The sequence below is a fragment of the Chiroxiphia lanceolata genome, chromosome 2 (assembly GCF_009829145.1).
Source record: "Chiroxiphia lanceolata isolate bChiLan1 chromosome 2, bChiLan1.pri, whole genome shotgun sequence".
Lineage (NCBI taxonomy): Eukaryota > Metazoa > Chordata > Aves > Passeriformes > Pipridae > Chiroxiphia > Chiroxiphia lanceolata.
In genome coordinates this window covers 8708440-8734056 of record NC_045638.1, presented here as the reverse complement: position 1 = coordinate 8734056, position 25617 = coordinate 8708440, and the positions used below count along the sequence as shown (strand labels likewise).

Below are 25617 nucleotides of genomic sequence, written 5' to 3'. Positions count from 1 at the left end.
CTGGATTTACCCTCTCCCGACGTCGCATTCGTGCTGCTGACAGTTGTAAGGTGTCTGCCAGTACAAAGTCCCCACTCATTTTAGGGATAGTAGCAGTCAAAGGATTCTCATATAAATCTTCTAAGACTATTTCTTCAGATCCTTTAGGTCTCGGAGCAGCAAAAACCAGCATGTGACAACCACCACAAGCAACCTACAGCTCAAAAAAGGGTCTGATTATTTCAAGTATCAATACAAGGATGGCATTTTCTTATAATCATCTCAAGGGGCTGGGATTGTAAGAAAAATGTATTAGAGGTAAGACTACCAAATTGCTTCAAATTTTGCTCCTAATTACATCAGCAAAATAAAAGTACTTAATTATGTTTATTAATGACTAGTGATCTATCTTCACTTCTTCTTAGCTAAATACAATATATTTGTATTGAACAGAACAATAGACAGACATTTTCACTGATTTTCAAGAGATTTGAGCTAATTATTTTGATATAAGTCAAATGCGGTCAATACTGATAGTTTCAGTTACACAAACCTAGTTTTTTTATCACAAAATCAACAAAATGTAAAGCAAATCATAATCTCTCCAATATATGTAGTATTATTACATAAAGATCAGTGGTTCCACTTTTTAAAAAGTTTAAAAACTTCACTTCTGATTAGACTTCCTTAAACTCTACTTCCAGTAAACAAACAGAAGATAAACAGACTTTAGTCCCAAATTTTGCTGAATCCTGAGTTATGCTAGCATTTTTGAAGCTGACAATTCTGTGACGTTTACTTCTTCTGCACCTCAAAAAATAGACAAAAACAATTCCCTTAAAATGAAAGAGTATTCCTGCTTTCTCATCCCATTTGGATTCTAAAAAGCAAAACCTCAAATATTTAAAAACATCCCACTGTACAAAAAATTGCCTCAATTGAAAAGGTAACACTCTGGTGTTTTCACAAAAGATATCAATTTCCCCCTATTCCAACAATCTAAGAATAATAAATATTTCATTTTATAGTCTACCACAGCTCTATAGACCAAATCACTATAGCACAAGACTACTGAATAAAACCCTAAAAAAGAGTCTATATGTGTAGTTCAAACTAAAGAAATTCTAAACAGGTAAGCATATATAATTTCCTTTTTCTTTCAAATTATGTTGTCAAGTAATTAAATATTAAAGAAATAAATAATTCTATAATAAGATTTCAATTCTCATTAATAATGTGTTTCATAAAAAGGTGTCTGAGAAGTATGAACAAAAGTTTTACCAAAAGCACTGTGAACTTCAAGAAATTATAACACAGAGTGGGATCAAACAGGTTTGTAAAACTCTCTTCTCCAAAGCCCAGCTTGCCATGTCGTCCATCTCCAAAAGTAAACATGAGGCCATTCTCTGTATGTGGAAAAAAGGATGTTATAACCAAGATTCAATACAAAACCAGGACAGAACCATTGCAAACAAAATAACAGGCCATGAAAGTAAGAAATATTTTTCTTCCAAAACCAAAACCTGAACAATTATTTTTAGAATTTCAGCAGATGAATATGATTTTAAAAAATATGCATATTTTCAGACAAAGGACTGTCTGAGATGCAAGTTAGTCTAGACAATTTGTAAAAAAAAAAAAAACCACTCACACAAAATAATAAGATTTAAACAGTATAGAAAAACAAAGGCTTCTAAACAAGAATATTTGTTAAAGCAAGGTATGCTTATGAGGCTATAATTCCCCAGGAGATACAGGGCACAGAGTCATGTACAACACGGATGTGAATCAGGAATTCCTATCAAATCTGGCTTCCTCACTGGTTCATGTATCCTTCAGAACCAGTACATTTACACGTCTTCTGCTATTGCTCATTTTGTAACAGAAGCTTTTCCAGTACACTAGCAAGTTGCTGGAAGTTCATTTCAGATTTTTGCACTGACATACCTGCTATTACAGCAGTGTGATTTTCCCCACATGCAACGTTACGTATTTTATGCTTCTTCAAGTGTTTCACAGACTTCGGCACTGAAGATTCAAAAACAAAAGTACCATGGCCCAGCTGCCCATATTGTCCAAGTCCAAAAGTATAGACATCTGTCTCTGAAATTGTACAGGCAAAGTTAATAAAAACCCATGCTAATATACATGTATATATTTATATAGTAAATGGCTTTCTATTAGCCAAATGGAAGGCAACTGACAAAGCAATGTTTAATCAATTAAAAAAATGCACTAGCCCTAATCAATTACATTTATCAGTTAATAACAACATATAACAAAATAAAGAAAACAAGGAAATATTTAGAGAAAATTTTGAGTGGTTCAATATGCAATATATTTTCTAACATAACTGCAAAATAACCCACTGATCACAGGTACATGAGGTACCAGTTAAAAAAAATTAATGAAATTTACAAACTGCAATCAATTCAAGACCACAATATTTACATATTCATGCATTTTCAAGTGCAATAGTCTCATCTTAATTTCTCTTTACCTTCATTTACCTTGTATGATCCTAAATTTCATAGACAAGACCTCTTTAAACCAATACTAATTTGTATGTAAGAAGAGACTGAAACAAAAGAGGTTTTAGTATTCTGTTCAGCTACCAAATCAGCCCTGCACTAAACACAGAGAAGACTATAATTGTGTTATCTTGTGACAGAATAATCATCTTTCCACATTTATATTTTGTCTGTTTAATGGTCTGTCTGTGCCAGGAAAAAGAATAAAAGCTTCTCCAAAGCAATAAAGATTCTTGGTGTGTCCATCCTTGGCACTCCATCACAACAGGGGAAGACTGTGAAGTTTGGAAATCTTGATGAGGTCATACTTGAAAAGAGAAGTTTTTTTTGAAAAACGAGAGTTTTTCCTGGAATTTTGTTCCCTGCTCCTTTTTCTTTTGCATGTAGGCAACGAAGGAAAAGCTAGAGAACTATTATTTAAAGTACTTGAAAAATTATTAAGAAAACCTGGGAAAGATTGGGAAGGACAAAAAATATTCTGTGTTAAGTAAAAAGAACTTGGGAGCAAAAGATATTGTTACATCATTGTTATGAATTCAGTGCAGAACATGCCCACTTTGGTTGTAGAGATGCCATCAGATTAAAAATGCCACCATTTTCAAAGGCAAGAGAGGAATGTGTGGAACACCAATCAACAGAGAATCTTTGCTTTCTGAGTACTTCTTTGTGGCCACTGGAATAGCAAAATAACTTTAAGTGCCACAAAAGTAACTTACACTGTGCAATCCAATTCTCACAGCAGCCACAAACTGGAGAAATACTAAAAACTAATCATGTCACCATTCCCTTAAACTAATCTTTCCCTGCTGTCAGGGAAAGAGAAAGCAGAGAACAGACCCGGTTACAAATCACTACCATAGTACCCTTATACTAAACTTTCCAATTTTAAAAGAACCTTGATGAAACAGTGTAACACTACATATGGAAATGTTCTTTCTAGGAAAGGCTTTGCCCTTTCTATTCCTTTAAAACTCTGCCATATTAAGATGTCATGAATTCCCACTGTAAAAAAACCCCAACGATCTCACTTTTTTTCCAGACTGTAGATGAAAGATATTGAGTAAACCTCTTTTTTTTTTTTTTTTTTTTTTTTAACTAAATGTAATGATAAAGCTCCCTCTGCTGGAGATTCTAGTGCAGGAAAGCAACACCACCTCAGGAGCTTTAGAAAGTAAAACAAGAAATCTCCTGTAACATTTAGACTTTCTGCACCAGAATCAAAAAACCACTCGTGAAAGACAGGAGCTTTTTCTAAGCAAACCGAAGTCTCATCTTCATTTCAGCAAATTACTTTCTCAGAATGGCTGATTCCATAAATTCTGCTTAGAAGTATTGCATTTGTCTTAACATTTCTTTGGAAACTGGCAGATCTTGTAATTTCCAAATTATATGGCTTTATCTGATTAACATAATTACTTTGAGTGAAGTTGGAGGGTTTTTTTCACAATATCTTTAATCCTAGCACGAAACATGCAATGTCCTGCATTTGTGTCTAGTGGGAGAGATTCTCAAATGTGAAAGTGCAGGAAATATTTTCTTTTCTCTCTTTCTCTGACAATGAGGAGAAAGGGGTGATCCCAAGCCGGGCTGGAGCGCTTTTATAAGAACAATTTCTTCTGCTGCTCTTACAGATCAGGGGCATCTAAATGTTGCTCCTCCTAAACTTGCTTCTTAGTCAATTAACAGGGCACAGGAAGAGAAAAACTTTGCACCTTTCTTAAGCAATTCACTGCTCTGGTGCAGCAGTGAAGCCAAACCTCAGTAATAACCTCATTTAGCAGAAGTGAGGTATTTCCTCCAAACTGTCCTTAAAAATATATGGAAAGAGAAGTGTATGGCAAAGCAACCTCACACACTTAGTGAAAAAATGACAGTGGTGAATTTCACCATTCTGAATTTGGATTTGTAAATAAATTTGCCTACAGCATGAATCCCAAAGAGAATCATATTAACTTCTCTTTACAGTCCTCAGTCCTAGTAAGGATATGTTTGGATGAGACAGACAAAATGTAATAGAGCGAAAGGGCAGATTTCATCCCCCCTTCATTTTCTTTCTTCAGTCCCCTCCTGCACTGTGCTGCACACCTGGTTATATGGTGACCATGCCCAGCTCAGCATGTCAGGTTTTGGGGGGTTTTGCTGATACAGTTTCCTGTGGAACAGTCAAGGCAGCACCAGAGTTGTATAACGGAAGAGGATGGACATATGGCCACAGGAGAATGAGAGATGCCTCCAGGGCATTTGGGAATCACAAGGAAGGCTCTGACACAGAAACACCACCCAGCAGGAAGAGAGCACGAGTGCTGTCTCTGCCCTGAGGAAGGAATTGCTGTCTCCACAGCAAGAGCCGATAGGAGGGTCCTTGACAGATGAAGAGAAACAGTTTCAGAGCTTGCACAGAAGCCAATGGCATCATTTTTCCAAGTGATCTCCAGCACCTAAGTGCAGGGACTGCTTCTCCTTTTCTTCCTACATTTCCTTTTTCGGAAGAACAGGGGTATTTCCCTGTATTTGCTTAACTTCTAGCTTTGCAGGCATATTTTGTAATCTCCGTGATCACTGGCACTACCAATAAAATAGTCCTAGGCAAAAATCTATATAGCTTTCATAATTTTTTTTTAAAACATGCCATTTGCTTAAAGAACTGTGTGAGCTCTGAGAGTGTTTTTAAGAATTATGTATTCCCTGCTATGTATTTAAGGCTACAGACAAAGTTTAAAAACCCACAGAACTAAAACAAGAGCAGAGAGGTATGCTTATATCATAGAATCATGGAATTGTGGAATCATAGAATGGCCTGAGTTGGAAGGGACCTTAAATATCACCTAGTTTTAACCCCACTTTCCACTAGACCAGGTTGTCCCAAGCCCCATCCAGCTTGGCCTTGAACACTTCCAGGGATGGGGCATCCACAATTTCTCTGGGCAATTTGTTCCAGTGCCTCACCACCCTTACAGTGAAGAATTTCTTCCTCATAACTAATATAAATTATGCTCTTTCAGTTTGAAGCCATTCCCCCTTGTCCTGTCACTACATGCTCTTATAAATAGTCCCTCTCTGTCTTTCCTGTGGGCTCCATTCAGGTACTGGAAGGTTGTAATTAGATCATCACAAAGCCTTCTCTTTTCCAGGCTGAACAACTTCAATTCTCTCAGCCTTGCCTCACAGGAGAGGTGATCCATCCCTCTGATCATCTTGATGGCCTCTCCACACAGATTAATTTCCAAACATTATTATTATTATCACTACTATAACTATTATGTCAATGGGCTATTCACTCTTACAGTAGCTTTATTTTTAAACACCTTATAATGAAAAATGTTACTGCAAAAAATCATCTATCAACACAATACTCAGTATTACCAGAGCTAGTAATTAGATTTGGGGATTTCAGTATAAATAATATACAGACTTAAGAATGGTCTGAAAAATCTAGATAATCCTACGTGGTTTGAACAGTGGGTTCTGTCAGGAAAAGGTAGAGCTTTTTCATCCTTTTTATCCTCTTTCAAACGGGTGTCATGGCTTTCTTTCTAAAAGACCATGAGACAGAAGATGAAAAATCCAACATTTTACATACTAATGCACTAATGTGCTGTATTGTTGTGCCAAACATTCTATTCTCGAAGGACTACTTCACTCTTTCCTTTGAAGAGCTATCTTTGCTTTCCCTCCTTTCAGAGAATGAATGGAAGTAATATATCCTTCTGTAGACAAGATTATTCCCAGAGGAACGGCTGTCACCTGAAAAAAACTGGAAGATATTAAGGCCACTCCAAATCATCTGTTTCTTCTTCTCCAATGTCTAGGTTCACATTTATTATTATCCTGTTAAAACATTTTACTGAAAAAGTACACAAATTGTGATTGCTGCTCTCTCATATTTTTTTTGAGAGTGATGACAGCAACAGCTTTCATTTTCAGTAGGAAGCAGCTGCAAGCATTGGGGTAGTGGGTGCATTTATTTCAGTCTCTGAGAGAACTCCTGTGGGATGAGGATATGATCTTCTTGGACTGGCTGACTGACTGCCATGAAATGCATAGGTCTGTGCTGCCTCAAGGAGAGAAAGCTTTTGCATGCTAGAATTTTTAACTGCAGTTCTGTTGCTTCTCTAGAACAACTGCAAATATTAAAGGCAGAAGTAACACTAAGGCTTGTAAAGAAGATAGCTTCCAATGCCATATTCAATATTTCTAAAATTTATCTTTAAAAAGTTGGGGTTTTTTCCAAATAATTGCTCTCAACAATTTAATTCTTGCTCTCTGGGAAAAATAATTGAGGTTCCTATTTTGGAATTTCAGAGGAAAAAAAAAAGGAATTACTTTAATATGTACTTTCTACCACTTACTCTGATTCTTGTTGGAGAGATTCCAAACAGTAGATTCATTTAATAACCCAGATACCAGTGGTTCTTACCATACAAAATTGCCAATAGTATAGATAAGTCATAAAAAAGAAATCAAATGAAGTGCTTCGGAATAGACTAATTACACATGAGAGTCAGGAAGAAACTTGCCTTGTAGTCTGCAAAATAACTGGATTATGATTTCTTCTAATTTGATAAACCCTAAGTAGAAATGATGGCAAGAAATGAGCCAAGACGTGCAACAGCATCTCCACGTGACACTTCCTCCTATCCTTTTGCTATGTTAGATGAGATAGAGGAAGCAGGGGAATATTCAATAGTCAGACACTCACTTCTTATTTTTTTAGAGTGAAATGCCACATCCTTAAAAACTGGAAAGACCCTGAAAAGATGAGACATAACACTATTGTGTTATTGTGTTATTGTGTTATTGTGTTACAACATAACACAACTATTGTGTTATGTTGTATTCCTAAACCAAGCAACACCTATTTTCATGGAAGATGACAAATAAAGTTAAGAATTTCTTCAAAATTGTACTGATTTATTAACTATGAAAATGAGCTTAAAACAGGTATAAGTGCTTCTGCTCCTCTTTAAAGATATATCATCAGAATTCTCAATTTGTAGTCACACCACTTTATGTCAAGATGTAATTCAGGAGTGATTTCAAGTTAAGTTTCTGGTGCTAAAACTATAATCTATGTATGTCATACTCACTTTCAAAATTATTATTGTCCATACCTATCCTTTTTCATATTTTTTTCCCAAATTTTGCTTTGAGACAGAAAAATTTCTGTATGTTAACACTGCTGACGAAGTATTTTTCACTCGAGACAGTATTTCCACTATCCTCTATTTCACTCAAAGTGTCCTAGGCAGAAGTTCACAGCTGTAACCTATTTAATAACAGCTGAATCACATTAAAAAACCAACTATCTGACTTTTCACTTTTATCACAACTACTATTAATCTTTAGGAAATGTATTTTGCTGGAGGGTACAGTTTTCCTCTTTCAGTGACTCAGCTAGATCTTCTGGCACTCAACACTTTGACCATCAACTGACAGCTAAGCCAGCACAGAATTCCTTATTTGCCTTCTACAACAAAATCTATTTCCATAAGCAACTAAATCTTACATACTAAAACACTGGCTTATATTATTATGTATTAATATGAAAATACCTTACTGTGGTATGTTCTTCTACTGCTTTTGGTTTTTTGGCATTTTATATTTTGCCTCTTTGTTCTAGCTCTTGTACAGATTTCACTGTAATGATGATGGCATCCAGGTCTTCATCTTTCTACTAAATCTCTGTAACAGTTGTTTGTTATGATGAATTTTTATCACATGAAATATCATTAGAATGAAATATCTATTGTTTGAACTCAGATTTATGGTTAAAAAACAAACAATAATGATAATCAAATTCTTTCTGCAGAACTTCATTTTATAATACATAAAATAGTGCTATGATTTACACATTTGTTGGCCTCCAATTTATGGTAATTCTTTTGCTAATAATGATAATCTGATTTTATGTAAAGAAATTTATTTTATGACACAGAATACTGCCAGAGTAAGACTGCATGTTGGTGGAAGATGAGAGACAAAATCATTGAAATGTAGACATATATTTGCGTTATTTCCTGGATTGGCTACTGCTATTTCCTCTTCATAGTTTTCCCAAAGGAATTTTATCCTACCCAGAATCTTCAGCTTGAATCATTACACACAGCCTTTCCCAGCATTTCACTTCCACCCTTTACTCTCTCCAATGGCTTACAGTACAGTACCACATAATAATACTCACAATCTCCCTCAGTTAGATTTTCAGTTTATATTTTAGAAATTTTAGTTACATAATCTTAAAGGCATGTCACAAGATTGACAAGAGAATATGTAGGCTTTTCAGAATACAGATTTAGGGACTGATAACTATACATCCAACTTGGTTTTATAGCTTTTGTATTTTGGTAGGAGGACAATTACAGGCTATACAGCCTTACAGATATTATATTCATTACAAGCCAAAGCTGATATTTTTCAAATCATCTGTGGGCAAAGTAAAACTTACCTTTCCTGCTTCTCTACCACTATAGTTCAGGATAGAACTTGTGGAAATAAAGAGCCAGCAATGCTTTGCACATACCTCTTGGAAAAGCTGAGTCACTACTGGCAGACAACTATTTAACAGTTCAGTGACATACACCATCTTCCAAGTACTATATATGTGGCCCTGTGAACTATTATGTAACAGTTGTATTTGCTGATTTTCATAACTTGTATGATATGTCAAATGTCTATATCTATACTAGTTTTATATGTGTGCTAAAGATTCTTCTGAAAGGCACAGGAAAAATCCGTATCACAAGAAGAGATATTTAATTCACTTAGGCGTCCAGTACTTACTGAAGCTACTTGAAAAGTGACTTCCTAAGTACTTTACTAAATATTCAAGGTAATTTCAATTTACTACAGAATGGAACCTTTCCTCTAAAATTTCCCCCCTCACTGCAATACCACTTTCAAGCTCCTCAGAGGAAAAAAGCATTAATCATCTGTGTTGCACTAGGAGGTGCTGGCTTATTACAATTCTGAGAGGCCCTCAGACTAGGTAAAGTTCTCCTAAGTGCTATTTATTGGAGCTAAGACTACAAAAAAAAAAAAAGAAAAAAAAACCAAGATAGTATCAATAACCTTCTATTCCTTCAGATGCTGGGAATCTCAAGCTGTGTGGAATTGAACAGGTTTAGCACGCTGTGCAAATCTCATCCCTGGAAAATCACTCCTTTTGGTCATTTGAGCTCTTATAGGATTTTCTTATAAGTAAAACAACGCTATACATCATTTATACTGTCATAAAAAGGACATTTACATGGCAACTTGCTTGATAAAGGCAAGGTAACACAAGTGGTGTCACCAGTGGTATCAACCAGGATCCCATTTACACTCAATTTCAGTGGGAAGCAAATTCTTTAAAGTAAATTAAATTTAAGACTAAGTTATAGGGCTGAAAAAAAAGCCAGTTAAATTACATACCTGTCAGCACCACTGTGTGCTCTCCACCACAAGCAACCTTATTAACTTTTTCCATAATTCCCAGTACAGGCTGTGGGACTCTATTGTTCTTCAGCTGTTCAGGCAATAATCCCAGTTTACCATTTGCAGGTTCTCCAAAAGTATAGAGCTCACCATCTCCTGTGAAAATATGGAACATGGTATGGTTTCCAGCGTGCACTCAGAAGCAAGGATGAGTTGTCAAGACTGCTGCAGACATAAATCACTGTCAGAAAAGTCATTACAGGATAATTGAAAATACTTGTATAATGCCCAAACAGATGTGCAAAGCACTCTGCTTTGATGGGACATGAAGGTGCTAGGTTTTAGCTCCCTCCAAGATCAGAATCACAATATTGAGCCTGCAAGAAATGTAGCCAAGAGAAAACCAAAACCATACACATCCTGCTTCTGAGAGGTTACAATTCCCTCTGTAACCAGTATTTATGTCAACTGAAGTTGTTTGTAAGAATCTGAATTACAACAGAAAATAATTTTGAATGGAAACAAAAAATAATTTTGCATGGAATTTTGATGGAAAATCCATCTTCTTGTAAGAAAGAAGAATCACAGTAAATGACATGACACTGTGTGTGGTTTGGACAGTAAGAAAAGAACTGTATATCCAACCACAGAAATATGGCAGTGGTTCCATAGCAATAACTCCAGCAGAATTAAGTTTTAATAACTTGTTTCTAATCTGGACTTATGGAATGATGGTGTTTGTCTTCCCAAGTCACTGTTACCTGTGATGGAGCCCTGCTGTCCTGGGGATGGCTGAACACCTGCCTGCCCATGGGAAGAAGTGAATGAATTCCTTGTTTACTTTGCTGGCACACACCGCTATTGTTTTACCTGTTAAACTGTCTTTATCTCAACTCACAAGTGGTTTTTTTTCACTTTTACTCTTCTGATTCTCTGCCTGATCCTGCTGGTGGAGAACAGTGAGTGAGTGCATGTGTGGTGCCTAGTTGCTGGAGTTAAACTAGGACAGTGTTTTATATGGTTTCTATATTTTCCAAGATCACTTCTGCCTCTCACAACAGAAAAGATTCTTCAAGTACCATGGTTCTGGGCCACTAAGGCTGGCAACTGGACTTACTACCTTTACAGAATGTTCTAACTGCATAGGGAGGCACTCAGGGAATGAGATTAATGTGAACTTATTCAATGTCAAGCTTTCTACAAGGTTTGATGGGACTCAGGCTATTGAATAGCCACCCACAATCTATTCAGAGATCCATTGTCTTCAGCAAGGCAATGAAACAGGATAGCAGCTGTATTTCCTGACTCTCATGATCAGAGGTGTAACTTCATCCTCCCAGTAGTCCTTATTTTTTTCTATAATTCTGACATTTTCTTTCCTGCACACACAAACTAGCCCAATAATATTCTAACACTTGGGTTACCTGCATGTGTCTGTGGAGAAGTACCTTTCACAGAATCACAGAACCATAGAATGGGTAAGGTTGGAAGGGACCACAGTGGGTCATCTGCTCCAACCTCCCTGCTCAAGCAGGGTCATCCCAGAGCACTTGGCACAGGATTGTGTCCAGATGGCTCTGAAATATCTCCAGTGAGGGAAACTCCACACCCTCTCTGGGCAACCTGTTCTACTGCTTGGTAACTGCACAGTAAAGAAGTTCTTCCTCATGTTCAGGTGGAACTTCCTGGGCATCAGTTTCTGCTCATTGTCTCTTGTCCTGTTGCTGGGCACCACTGAGCAGAGCCTGGTCCGTCTTCTGACACCCCCCCTTTAGCTATTTATAGACATTGATGAGGTCCCCTCTCAGTTGTCTCTTCTTGAGGCTTTCTTACATTCTTCTACAGTTTTTTTATAGGAGCTGTTTTGCAGTCATTTCAATCTGTCTGTGTTCTTCAAGAATCAGAATAAACTGTGTTTAAGTTTTTCTGTTCAGTTTGAATTCCTGTTTTAATTCTGATCTTTTTTCTTATATCTATGTGCAGAAATACTCTGAACAAGCTGATACTTTGCAGTTATTTGCAGCAGCATCAATTTTCTGTTCTAAAACAGCAGCCCAATTAAAAAGAGAAAAAAACAACTGCAATGTGTGGTTTTCTGTAACCAAAGCATTCTGCTGACAAAGAGATTTTATTAGGGATTCTAAGTGAAAAAAATGGAAAAAAACCCAACAACAAAAAGAACCTGTATTTTTTGGAAGGTGAATATTGTTTTAATACTCTTAGATCAGCCTTATATTTTTAGAAATGAGTTGATAAACCCCCAAAAGCGCTTGGGAGATAACTACTTATGCAGTTCTCTTTGAAGAGACCAGCAGTTCTTTTTAAACACTACTGCACTGAAAAAATTAATCCAATCACAATCTAATTAATAGGATTAGAGATTCAAATGGCCCAGCTTCCATTGACTTCCCAAACTAATAAAGTTTATTACATTTTTTCAACTTAATAATCCAGCTAACAAAGATAAAACCATTTACTAAAGCAATTTTTGAATGCATTACACATCCCTCTAAGGCAAATAGTGGTCTAAAAGCTATGAAGAATAGCAATCAAGCATAAAAAGAATCCAGTCAAACCCAGATAAATTTTGAGTGCAGCATGTGTGCAGTAAATCTGCATGCTAAGGACATGATGTACTGTGCGCAGTACACCTGCATTTTAAGGACATTATGTTCACAACAGAACCTGGTTATTTAATTTTCTTCTCTCATATGAGTCACATTCTCAGGTGTTGAACTTTCCATAACGTGGCACATTTTCTGTATCACTAAACTTTAGGTCCCAGGAGCATGTCAAGGAAATGGGCAAGCAAATGGAAAATGTCTCCCAAAGGCGAATGTGCATCCTGCAGATGAGAGCAGATAGGAGACCTGGCTGGTGGCAAATGAGGACAGTGGACAAAAGAGTTGGATCACTCCATGATTCCTTGAATAAATAAGGAAGAAAAAGAAAAGAACTATTTTTTTCAAAACCAAACTGGTTAAAACCATCTCAGACACTGAAATTCAGAGTACAGAAGTGTTTGTGGGATGAATGGTCTTTACAACCAGTCCTTAGAAATAATGACAAAATATATTAAGAAAGGAATTAATGGCAACTGCAAAGGTCTCTATGAAAAGACATCTTTTCAAAGAGAATTTATCTTGACCTTGATTACAGTAAGAATTCAGGCAGGGGAAACGCTAGAAGATATAAGAATATATTCAGCTCCTTTCTGGCTCCTCAAATCTAATTCTGCTGTAGACACCAGAGCAGTGGTTTAGATACATTGGCTTTTCCTGCTCTCCATCTCCTCCAGTGGACAAATGAACTCCACGTCCTTGCCAAGCTTAATGCTTCCTGAAAAACTGTCCCTCCTGAGTATGGTCAAAGGTACATCAAGTAAGGATCTGTGAAAGGGCTCAAAATCGTTGCTACACTCTTCCAGCTCTTTGTTTCTATGTTGCTTTGTTTGAGACATATCTCAAATACTGGGACCCAGCATCCTAAGTCTGCAAAGAGAAAGGAAACATACTGTGAAAAAGTCCTGAAGAGGGCTGGAAGCAATAAAAACTTGTTTTCAGTGGAACTCTTTAAAGAAGGCAAAGAAGAAGGAAAGAAAGCGAACAATCATCTTTCAAACATGAACTCTTTCATAATTTGCATATGGAAATGAGTATAAAATTCTAAATTTCAGGAATACTTTTTTATTAAAAATACTCAGAATATATTCTGTTCTTCTATTCTACAACTACTTTGGCACCAGTGAGGTCCATGTGTACATGGTAGAATCCAGGTGGCTGACATATTCAGTAGCTGAATTACTGTCTGAAAAGAAGACCTTCTAAGGAAGCAGAAGTGAGAAAGGCGATAAACCTTCTTGGAACTACTAGATGAGTGACATTGCACTGCGTTTAACAGCAGTTAAACACCCTCAAGACAAAAGCCTACTAAAAAATCTTAAATAACAATTTTAGTTTATTAAAAAAAAAAAAAGCTGGTATCCATACTTTACCACTTTTTTTTTACTCAATAGTCTCTTATTAATGAACATCCTGCCCTGGAGAGGGCACTCTGTGTCCACACTATGTATTCCAGTATCCTCATTAACCACTTTTTAGTTTTAACCCAGATACGCCTGTGATCCTAACAGTTATTACTTAGCTAGTGTACACCTTATGCCTAACATAAACATATTAAGAAAGGGAACCATGTGGTGCCATGCTCATAAATTCAGCCTGATAGCATGTATTAGGTCTTACATCCTGCAACTATGTTACGTTATTAAATATAGTATATTATTTGATGTTTAAAAGTCAAAGTGTAGTAACTGTATGGTATCGAGTAACTGACAAAGAACACACTGTGTGACCATGGTACACTCAGATTAAATGCACAAAGTTTGTTAAACACTGGATACACACTGACACTACTGCAACAGAAGATCGAACCAGCAAAAGTACTTGGATGTCCAATACTAAATTTTTATGGTAGCTAAAGTATCAGTCAAATAAAACTATACGCAAGGGCCCAAAGGAAAGTAATAAAAAAAATCTATACTTTCACCACAAAAAGGTCATGTGTGTGTCAATAGTTTCAGCGAGATAGACTGAAGCCCAGATCATGCAGGATTTGCAGATATTAAGGATCAAAATTAAGATTTTCCATCTTATATTCAGGCCTGTTTAAGTAGTAACAGGTTCAACAACTCCTCATTTTCACAGGTGATAATCAGTTCATCTTCCTATTAATATTTTGAGAGACTCAATTTTTCTTAACCAGCTGAAACCCTAAGCCTTTTTTCTCATCCTCTTTCATTAAAAAGTTTCCACTCCCTTAGAGCACTTGGTAGCACACACTGTTCTCTCTTTACTCTTAGATGCTTGTCCTCAACTCTGCTACTAAAGAGAGCTTTTGTGACATCCCACTGCAGTTTCAGAGCTTCAGCTCTTGGCTCTAAGGCAGGGATACACACCTTCTTACCATATCCTTCAAGTAAGCATCTTTTTTTCCCCATTTATTCTGAGTTTCAGAAGCTGTAGATTTCCTAATAGGTGCTGAGCTCCTCATCAGTCCTAGGCACTTAATTCATTTACTGTAATAAAGGATCTGTAATAAAAGTTGCACACTACCAGCATAACACCTAATTGATATTTGTCCAACATAGCAAGCTCTCATTCTGTTAACAGCATGTTCTCTGAGAGCAATATTATATTGTATGTGGAAAAGTAACATTTATCAAGTAACCTGAGAAAGGTATCTGATGGAATAGCTCCTGGGTACCCATTAAAAGCTTTACAATCAAAACTATTGATCCTTTGAAATCTTTAATTACTCTGAGGGGACCAAACTGTAAAGTTTAATAATGTAAATCTATATGGCTGAGAGGAATTCATGGCTGCTCATACATAACAGCATCAATACTGGCTGATAAATTCACCTATGCTGGCATTATTTAAAAAAGAGTGAAATCTTCACTCTGGAAACTAACAGAGAGTTGGGAGAAGAGAATTGGAAAGGAAAAGAGAGGTGGGTTGGTTTGGAGATCAGACAACAGCTCACTGTAGCATGTGCTTCTCCTCATACCGTATACTGCCTGTTTAACTGACTCCAAAACTCAAAATTTAAGACATAACATCAAACTTTGACAACAACCTTGCACTGCTAGCACATGAGATTAATTTTTCTTCATAACATAGTAACTCTGATCAATATTTATATTTCTAAAGAAGAGGGAGATTATTATTTGATCATCACAAAGAAATAAATAATTTCAAGAAAAGTTAGATATTTGAAACAATATATGTGACAATATATGTCACAACCTTCATGAAAATAAAGTGTGATAAGATACTCATTCTTTCTAATGCAGATACTCATTCTTTCTAATGTACATTTGCACAACGATCCAGAAAATTAACTGCAGGTTTTTCCTCCAATGTGATATAAAACTACATCGATGACTTTCTGTCACATGGCTGTTTATAACAACTAGTTTTAAAAGTAACAAATGACTTTACACAGGCAACAATTTGAAAACCACTGTCCTGTCTCCACTAACCTCTATTCCCATTCCCTTACCTGTTATCAAGGCAGAGTGATAATATCCACAGGATACAGAGGAAACAGGTTTTCCAACATCCACTCGACAAGGGACACTGACACAGGATTCATTGGCCAAGCCAATCTGACCTTCTGAATTATCACCCCACACAAAAAGCTGCCCATCCTCTAAAATGAAGACACAGATAGTTAACAGATTTAAAACAAAAACTAATTAAATGTTAATCTACCTTCTGAAGAGTGTTTCAGAAAAACTGTGTATGATACTACCAAATGTCATCATCCCAGGGACATTATGTTTAGCACAATGTAACAAAGTCTGAAGTAAGAAGGTTTCCCTTAAGCCTTTCAAAAGTGACACAGAACACTTATTCATCAACTGATGTCAGACCATAAATAGCAACAGCGAAAGTACTATGTTTATAACATTCCTTTAGAGACAGGAAGATTGAGTGTGTAAGACAACTCAGTTGCCACAGGTCAGTATGAAAATATCACAGTGAATTTAAAGCATTCTTCTAATTTCTAGGTGCAAGTCACCCCTTTCTTATTCTTCCAAACTTATTCTCTGTCCTGACTTTGGCACACATCCCACTTATTCATGCCTTATCTTTCAGTTCCCTTCACACCTGATTATATTGCCTAGCTTAATTTTGCTTTCCTTGAACTACCACAATACCTGCTGCAGGTTAACTAAAACCAGCCTCTGTTGACACAAAGATCAATGGCAGCAGTAAAAAAAAAAAAAACCAAAAAAAAACAAACACCAAAGAAAAAGGTAGCAAACAACATGAAAACTCTCTTCTAGAAGACAAACGATCTTGTCTCTGCATATTTCTTACCGGTGGGAAATAAGTTGTGAATAAAAAAATGTGCTACTGAGACAGTGTTAGGAAGGAAGATCATTCAAAGTTGTCTTAAAAATCTTAGGAGAATGTTAGCAATCACCATAAAAAAGCAAGAACCAAACAAGTAGCCTAGCATTCTGAAATTACAGCCTCAATAGGTTATCCTAAACATGTACAGAAACAGTTGCTTTACACCAACACTTTGAGAAAGTGCATTACGGGGTAATATAGGACCACCATCCAATGGCTGAAAGTATTATAACTGTGTGGACTTCAACATAATGTGCTGGTATAATTTTGCCACCTGAGAAATAGGTGATGGGTTTGGACTCTCTCAGTATTTTTAAGGAACGACACAGCTTTGTAGCTGTATTGCATCAATAGACCAAAATAGTTGCTGTAAGAAGTGGAATTAGAGATGCTTAGTTTTTGCAAGATTCATGTTTTGTAGCTGGCTTCCCTGGAAATAAACTGAAGACTTTTTCCATTTTGAGGGGCTTCATACTGTTTCTCCTTCGTAAGGATTTGTAGTCCAGGTCAAGCTCCCACTGCAGGCCATGGCTCATGGAAAAGGTCTACTTCCACAAAAAATGTAGGAAGTTAGTAAGACTGCCACCCCTTACCGGACTGTGTTAAAACAGGCAAGTCATTTTCAAGAAATGACTATGGTTACCAAGGAAAGAAGATGGGGAGGATAGAAAATACATCCACATATGGAGACAGAATGCTGGAGTAAGCGTTTCCCTGGAACACCAGGCTGGACACATGTAAGCAGATTTTATTAGCAGTTGCTCTTACCAGTTACTGCTGCTGAGGTGTATGATCCAGCTGCTAGCTGCTTGATCTTGTGCTGGTTGGTAAAAAAACTTACTAAATGAAATGTGGTCCTTTCTTCTGTGTCACCTAATCCCAGCTGACCTTCACTGTTACCTCCAGCAGCATACACATTTCCTTTTTCTGCATACAGAAAAGCACATGTAACAGGCAGAATGAAGAAACTGGAGCAAGTAATTTAATTTTCAACGGAAAAACATCACAGGAGTGTTGGGTCTACTGTCCTGAATTACTCCTGAGTTGACATTAGCAGTTTCTTTTGTAGCTAACAAGGAGGCCTTCCTGCACACACTTGGATCAGAACTTCCTAAAAGCCTTACATGTAGTTAGACTGTCTGCATTCCTTAATATTCTGAAGTCATGGCCAGGCTTCCCGAATGAAGATTTGGGAAGGGCTCTACCCATGTTTGTTGCAAGCACGTTGGTGGCTAAAAAGGCCAATGCAAAATAGAATATTCTGAAGACTAACCTAATAAATAAATATAATTTGAAGTTTCTGCAAGAGTTCTGAGGAAGTTACTACCAGTAGCCCTGGCAGCCAGAAGCAGTTTCTTCCACAAATAATGTATATTTTAAGATAAAATTAAAGGAAAATGGTGAATTATGTCACAGACAAGAAAACTGGAGCTGTATTAGTACATAAATTAAAGAGATTAATAACTTGATAGTTTTGAGTACTGTGAATGAAATATATTTTTAGTTAGGTTTTTATTAGAAATATTTTACTTTAATATTCAAATAACTTTCAATTTAATTAACTATGTATTTTGTTTCATAATCTTAAAATTAAAGTTAGTGCTGACAACTGATATCTTCAACTTAAGAGAATTTTAAGATTTATATTTTTAATTTTAGTATGTTTCACATCTAAAGTGTTCATCTATGATGAAACAGATGAGGCCCATTATTAACTCAAATCCAGACAGAAATGTGATAAGCAACTGACATTCAATTTATAAATGGTCCTTACCTGGCCACAAACAACCTGGCCAATATGTACACCAAAAGTGACTAATATTTACCTTGTGAAGTCTTGCATACTCCATTGTTATTAAAATGTTCTTTTTATTCTAACAGTCTTATTTACAGTGCTCAGCATCTCCATGTATATAAAATTCCTAATAATCAAACAATCCTCTTTATAACATTACTAAAAGCTAAAGGATTGCAACCATAAAGATGGCTATTTTGTTACATAAATTATAGAAGCACAACAAGAGTTTGCATAAATTCTCTGGATACCGTCTCTCTACAAATTTATTTTTAAGTTTAAATTTACATTTTATTTATTTATAGCTTAATAAAGCAACTTGTCATTGAAATAGCAGACTACATTGTCTAAACAAAAATGCAACAAAATTTGAAGACTTGAAAACATGCAGTTCTACTATATTTACTCAAATATATAACTTCACACTAATAAATATTACTTGTCAAAGGTAAATTTGGGAACAGATGTATATAAAAATAATAATATACCTTTACAGGGCTTAAATGAAATACTGACAATTGTTAACCACACCACAAGTGCCAGCAAGAAATTTTTCCCTATGTCTATTGCTGGCAAACTGCTATATAACATTAGTTCATAAATGCCTCAGAATTATTACTGCCTCAGAATAAATCAAAAATTCTAAGAATTGGATGTCAAACCCCCAAGTTTTAGCAGTCCCATTTTCATTTATTTTTTCTTCCTCAACAGTCCTGGGGCTCCTAATGTGATTTTGCTTGAAAGCAAGGGAAGAAATCTATTTCAATATGTATACAATATAGATTACATACCTGTGTAAACTAAAGTGTGATTTCTTCCACAAACAGCAAGTTTTGGTTTTTCTGGTTTTAAAGCTATGGATTAAAGTGAAAGGGGGGGGAAGAGTTATAAACAAGCCAATAGGTGTTTCAACAACAACCTGCTCTGTGTTCTAGAGGGAGCTCTGAATGCTAATAATATTTCTTGCCTGTTTGAACCTGGCATGACTTACTAAATCAGTATTCCCCCAAGATAAGAAAACAGATCAGACCTTAATAACTTAAGACACCCGAGTTAATTTGACAATGTTTACTTCAACCCAATGCCACAGTTTCTGGAATTTACCATTTATGGGATATGCCTCAAAGAATACATCAAGTTGCAGGGTAAAATGCATGTTTAAAGTTGTCTACATTTTTCATTTACAGTTCTATTCTTAACTCCCTCTTATACTTCCCCCACTATCTTAAATCTTTAAAACCATACCATTCTTTTGTCTTACCCTCCCTTTCTAATGCATGCATCCCTTTTTTGCTAGACTTTTACTCTGTACTGCCTTCTTACTGATCACTAAACTCAATTCCTAAGGACAGCCCTATCTGGACTAGTGCCTACATTTTTGCATGTACCATCCTGTCTCAATTTCAGCTCAGTTACCACCCACCATTGTAAGTACTTCTCTGCAGTCTGGTCATTTTGAAAGACTGGGAATGTATGTGAGAGGAGTCAAGAGTTATTTTGGTGGGAAAAAAAGAATACAGGGGTGCCTCCCACTTAGTCTTATCAATTGTATTTAATGAGATGTGCTCTATATACAGTATTGTTGGCAATTTTTCATAACCAATTCCACTAGTCTCTAGTCAAATCCCAGGAGATATTTTCTCAGAAAATATCCAGTTACAACCATTTGGCTCCAAGCAGAAAGTGAAATGTGTCCTTGTAACCCCATTCCCAAAGCCAAGTGATGACCAAAGGCTAGTGAGAAAAGCTCAAGGACTTTCTCCTGCTGCCAATTGCCAAGAGAAGACAGATACCCCCCTTGTGACTTTTTTCAATGGATGCCAGGTCTGGTTTGAATTGCTGTCATATTCTCTTCATCTTTTATTCTCCATTGCAATTTGACAGTAAAAACAAAACTTGACACCCAATCCATTTAAGCCAAGGTAAGAATCAATCTCTCACATAGCTGACAGAAGATGTGAACCTGACAGTAGCTGCATTCTCCCTCTGAAGTGAAATAGAGACAGGAGCAAATAAAGGACAGTAGAATAAACTAAATCAGGAAGAACAGAGTTTGAACAAGCAGGATAATTTGTTTTTAACAATAAGCTAACAGATCGATCTGCTGGTAGAAAGGCTGAAGATAAACATCTAATGGTGAAAAGAAATGTGTTAATGGGATAGATCTGACCTGACATAAGTAAGGGGATAGGGAAAAGTATTGACTTAGTTTTGTTTGACAAGATAAAAACAGCCAGGAAAGATCAAGAAGATCACAGTGCAATGAAAACTTATTTTACAATACATAAAAGCATATAGGCATTTATCTTACTGCTCCATACAAATGTATTAACATTTATGCCCCCTTGGGCATTTCTTATGCTTGCTAAATATGTAGTAGTAATTGTAGAAAGTTTCTGATAGATTTTTTTCCATTTACAAAGTTCCTAAGACAGAAGTGACACAATGGTTACACAATGCTGTTGGAACTCTGATTTTTAACATGTGGACAACAATGCAGAGTCCAATATCTAATTATTGTCTTCCCAGTAACAATGAAGACATGGTTTGTCAGAAAAGGTTAATATTACATATAACCAGAGCCCTCAAAAATGACAGGATTCTATGTATCTGAAGTAACCTTCAGATGCAAAAGGACTCATAATCTGGAAGTGATGGAAAATCGATCAGGGATCCTTTTAAGCTACTTTATGATCTTGTGCAGTAATATGTTAGAAATGATGAGTAAAAATGGCAGAATCAGTTATTTTGGAACTGCACCTTATGAAGTACCTCTTCACCGGGGTCTCCTTTCAAAAAGACAACAAAAAAATTAAACAAACCTTTAACACATGTTGGTTTGTTGACAGTGCTCTTTGATCCCAGTCCTAACTGGCCCCAGTCGTTACTGCCGAACATGTATAGTTTACCTTTCCCTGAAAGAGAGACAGACAGAACCCATACAAACGTTTGAATGCCTCATTCAAGACAAGCTGGTCATTCACACACTGTGCTATTAATTATTTCCTTTTTAATGTAAGGCTTAAGACTAGGCAATTCAATACTTAAGTGTAAACAATAGTTAATATCCTTGCGATTTTTCAGTTCAAAAACATTAATTGCATTGTTTAAGTAAGAAGGAGACAAAAAGCAGAATGAACACTCTCTCCTTTAATTACAACACAGATAAAGTGCTCTTCAGAAAACAACATGTTCTACTCTTGGACAGACCCTGCAGTTCAGAAACCACAGTATCTATAGGCCTCTTTATAAAATAACAGCACATTTAACTGAGCACCCACATCTTTTATTCCAAAGACAGGAATGAATAATGCAGGTTTATGACTAATAGAAGCACAAATTTGTAATATTCAGCTTGATTGTTTAGGGTGGAATATTTTTTTTACTGCTAAATGTTTTCCTTTAAAATGATTTACAGAGCTGCATTTCTACGGAATACAGTTTCTGATAAATATTCAGATGTGTTCACAAAGTGTATTAATTTGTTACTCTGCATATAAAAAAAGAAAGCATAAATCCACCATGCAGTCAGGGAGTTTTGTAAAGCTAAAAGCATTAGGTTACAAATCTTCAACAGAAGCAATGCTAGAATTGTCTTTCAGAAATTTGTAAGACCTGTCATTGAACTTTCAGGTTTGACCATGACAAACAATGAACTGTTGTAACTAAATAATCAGAATTTTTTGAGGGTGGTATATGAACAGATGAAAATTTTGTCATCAGACATGCAGATTAGACAGTCCAAACTGACTACTGACAATACCTTAAAATTAATTCATTTAATTTCATTTTGTAAACTATTACCTGCTGTAAAGCTCTAAAATTCCCACAGGAAGATAAAACCCTTGTTCCAACAGAAATCTTTGCAAAACAATAGAAACTAATTTGTCAAAATAAAAACCAAAACAAACAAAAACCCCAAAACAAAACCAAAACAAAAACCCAAACAAACACACACACACCCAAAACCCAAAAACAACCAAAAAACACCCTCCTACAACTGATAAAAGGCGTTTGTTTACTTTTGGTGAAGGACTGCAGAGCTTTGTGAGTTAAGACTCCATCATAATGTTGTCACCCTAGCTATCAACAATTATCACATGATCACAAATGCACAACAGCAATTCCATATAGTAATGCCAAAATTATGTCTGTAACTTCAGTAGTGTAGGTTTCCCGTGAAGTCTGAATGTGATTTACAGAGACTTTGAAATATGACATTGAAATGTTTTAAATATAACAAAAAATTCATCTTCTAATATTATTCTAATCCATTTATTTTCTTAAGTATAACTGCATAATTTTAAAAAAACTAAAAACAAGCAAATAAACCCACCCCACCAACCATTAACAATAATTGCTATCTAAAGTCCCAATCAAACTGCTAGATTTGACAATTTTTGGCACATGGGGCTATGTGTCAATATTATGTCTTTCCAAGAACACTGGAAGGGAAAGAGGTCTGAGGTCAAGTCTGCACTCACAGCATTCTACTAATAGCATTTATATCACCATCTCAATTTTTATAATGCAATCACGTCAAAACACAGGCAGAGCTGTCTGTCACTGAGAGCAAATACACCTTAACAGAAAAAACTTTTATTAGCAAATGGCATCCGTCCTATATTGGTACTGGTTTCTTGTATCCTTGCTTTATACTTGCTAACTGCTTTTATAAGACAGCAGTACTTCTGTGGGAGTATGATGCCAAGCTGCCCTAATTCAATTTAAGCACATTCTCTTTTATCCATGCAAAATTCAAACAGGTCATGCTTTTCATCCTATAATCTGCTGTTTCTTATACGAGTCTTTAAATTCTCAGGCATTGCTTTGTAAGTCAAGAGGCTTAATAGATGAGAGGAATTTTTTTTACATTTTTTTACAACTGAGTGACAGCCTTTTATAATTTTAGGCTTCCTAGTAGTATAACAGAAAATAAAAAATCTGGGAGGCAGGTAATTCAGACATTGAATGAAAACTAAGAGGCACTACAGAGGAACCTGAGATTAGCTCAGTTGGTTAATACTTGGTGCTAATAATGCCAAGGCCACACATTCAATCCCTCTGTATGGGCCATTCATTTAAGAGCTGGACTTGATGATCCTTGCCCATTTCTTCCAACTCAGAATATTCTGTAATTCACAAAGCTGATTAAACAACAGTGGTGAGAAACCTAAACAAATGCCTGTAATGAAGCAACATTTCTGGGTCTGTACAGCAAATCAGGTTTTGGAACAGATATGATGCAATCTAAACTGGCCAAGGGATATGACATAATGTTGCATGCAAAAGGCACTGTTTTCATACTGCACACTGAGATAACTCCAGTCATCACCACAGATGCACTGAAGTGAGAATTAATCCAACAGCAGACAAAAAGGCAAGGACCATATTCCAAAACTTTGTAAATTAAGATGGTTCTTGGTTTTTTTGCTTCCACTTGGGTGCTCTCATCCAGAGATTGTGGCCATCTGCCAGCTGGAATGGCTGGCACAAGAAAGGTCAAGAAGAGTAAGACTATGACTCTGAGCAGACAGGAAACAGCAGGATATAACAAAAAGGACTACTCAGACTTTTTTGGTGATGAAAACTCACTTCCAACATCAGTTTCCATCTTAATCCTGACGCAAAACTGGAGTGTTTCTCCAAAGTATGTATGCAGGGGCAGGTACACCAGCAGATGTCTCACCAACATCAATTCAGGGCTTCTAGGGAAGCCACAAGACACTTACATCCCTACGAACAGAGAGACTTCAGGAGGAGAGTGTCTCCTAACCAGTACATTTCCATGAGTAGCTGCTATCACATTCCTGGGAACCCCATCAGTCATGTGCTCCTTGGGGTCATGAAGTGCTACTAAAGGCACTCACTTGGCAGCTGGGAAATACCAGCTGAAATCCCATATGCTTCATCAGAGCGGGCTGCCAAGTATTCCTATCACCTGTGCTTAAAGGTATGTGTTACATATTCCCCCCTTTGCTTTCTCTAATTATATTAATGTGGGAGAGAAATAAGATGGGGAGACCATGAACAGACTTTGAGCATTTACTACAAGATTCTATTGAGAAACTATATCTAAACAAAACATAAAAGGTAATATTTTGGACAGAGTCCAAAATATATGCCAGGCACCATGATTTTTTTGTGCTTTTTTTTTTAAATTTTGTAGGGGGTTTTTATGCTATTTTGTGAATAAACTATGTTAACAATTAATTTAAAATCCATATACAACTCAAATAGTTCTCAGAAAAACAGGAATGACATCAGTTTTGTTAGGCAAGTCATGATATTCTCAAAATAAAAACTTTATTGAGCAACAAGAATAGTCATGCTTAGGACATTTATCATCACACAAACAAAAATAGTGCATCAACACAAATGTGTACTAATCTTTTCTCATTCTCCCCTTGCAGTTGATGCAAAAGATACTCTGCCATGTGGTGGTAAGCAGAAACAGGAGAAGAAATACAGTGTCAAAAGACCTGGAGAGATTCCAAGGTCTCTTGTTGAAGGTTTAATGCCTTTCAAAACCCAAAATGATGAGTATACTATCTTCTTGTGGTTCCACATGCACCTCTTTCCACGCCTACTTTCAAAATTGATACTTCTTTCTTTCCTTCTACCCTCTTGCACTGGGGTTTCAATTCTCTCCAGAGCACTGAGTTCACAAAATGTGTCTTCGTTCATCACCATTTTCCCCCCTGTGAACAGGATCAGTCTCTGATCAAATGTGGGCAAGCTGCCTAGGATACTCTAGTCAAGGCAAATAAACAATAAGACAATTGTTAACTTAAAAGTTCTGTCAGAAGGACAATTAATAGACAGGTATTGGAAAGAGATTCTTAAAAGTATATGTATCATCACTTCTTCACACCAGCTCCCAAGAGGCTGAATAAATTGCTTTACAAAGCCTGGAGTTATAGAAGATGCAGGGAATGGACTGTCAGTAGTCCTGGGCCAAAAAGTATAGAAATGGGGC

General features: G+C 36.3%; 1 protein-coding gene across 1 annotated transcript in view; it reads right to left on the bottom strand.

The window, feature by feature from the left end:
- Positions 1-25617, bottom strand: part of RPGR (retinitis pigmentosa GTPase regulator) — a 53843-nt gene that overhangs the window by 22816 nt on the left and 5410 nt on the right. Inside the window, exons 3-10 of the mRNA XM_032678972.1 lie at positions 21461-21553; positions 19430-19492; positions 17612-17770; positions 15984-16133; positions 9921-10079; positions 1927-2082; positions 1261-1385; positions 11-193 (exon numbers count right to left, since the gene is read on the bottom strand). Coding sequence (XP_032534863.1) covers positions 11-193; positions 1261-1385; positions 1927-2082; positions 9921-10079; positions 15984-16133; positions 17612-17770; positions 19430-19492; positions 21461-21553 — 1088 coding nt within the window. The remainder of the gene's footprint in view (positions 1-10; positions 194-1260; positions 1386-1926; positions 2083-9920; positions 10080-15983; positions 16134-17611; positions 17771-19429; positions 19493-21460; positions 21554-25617) is intronic.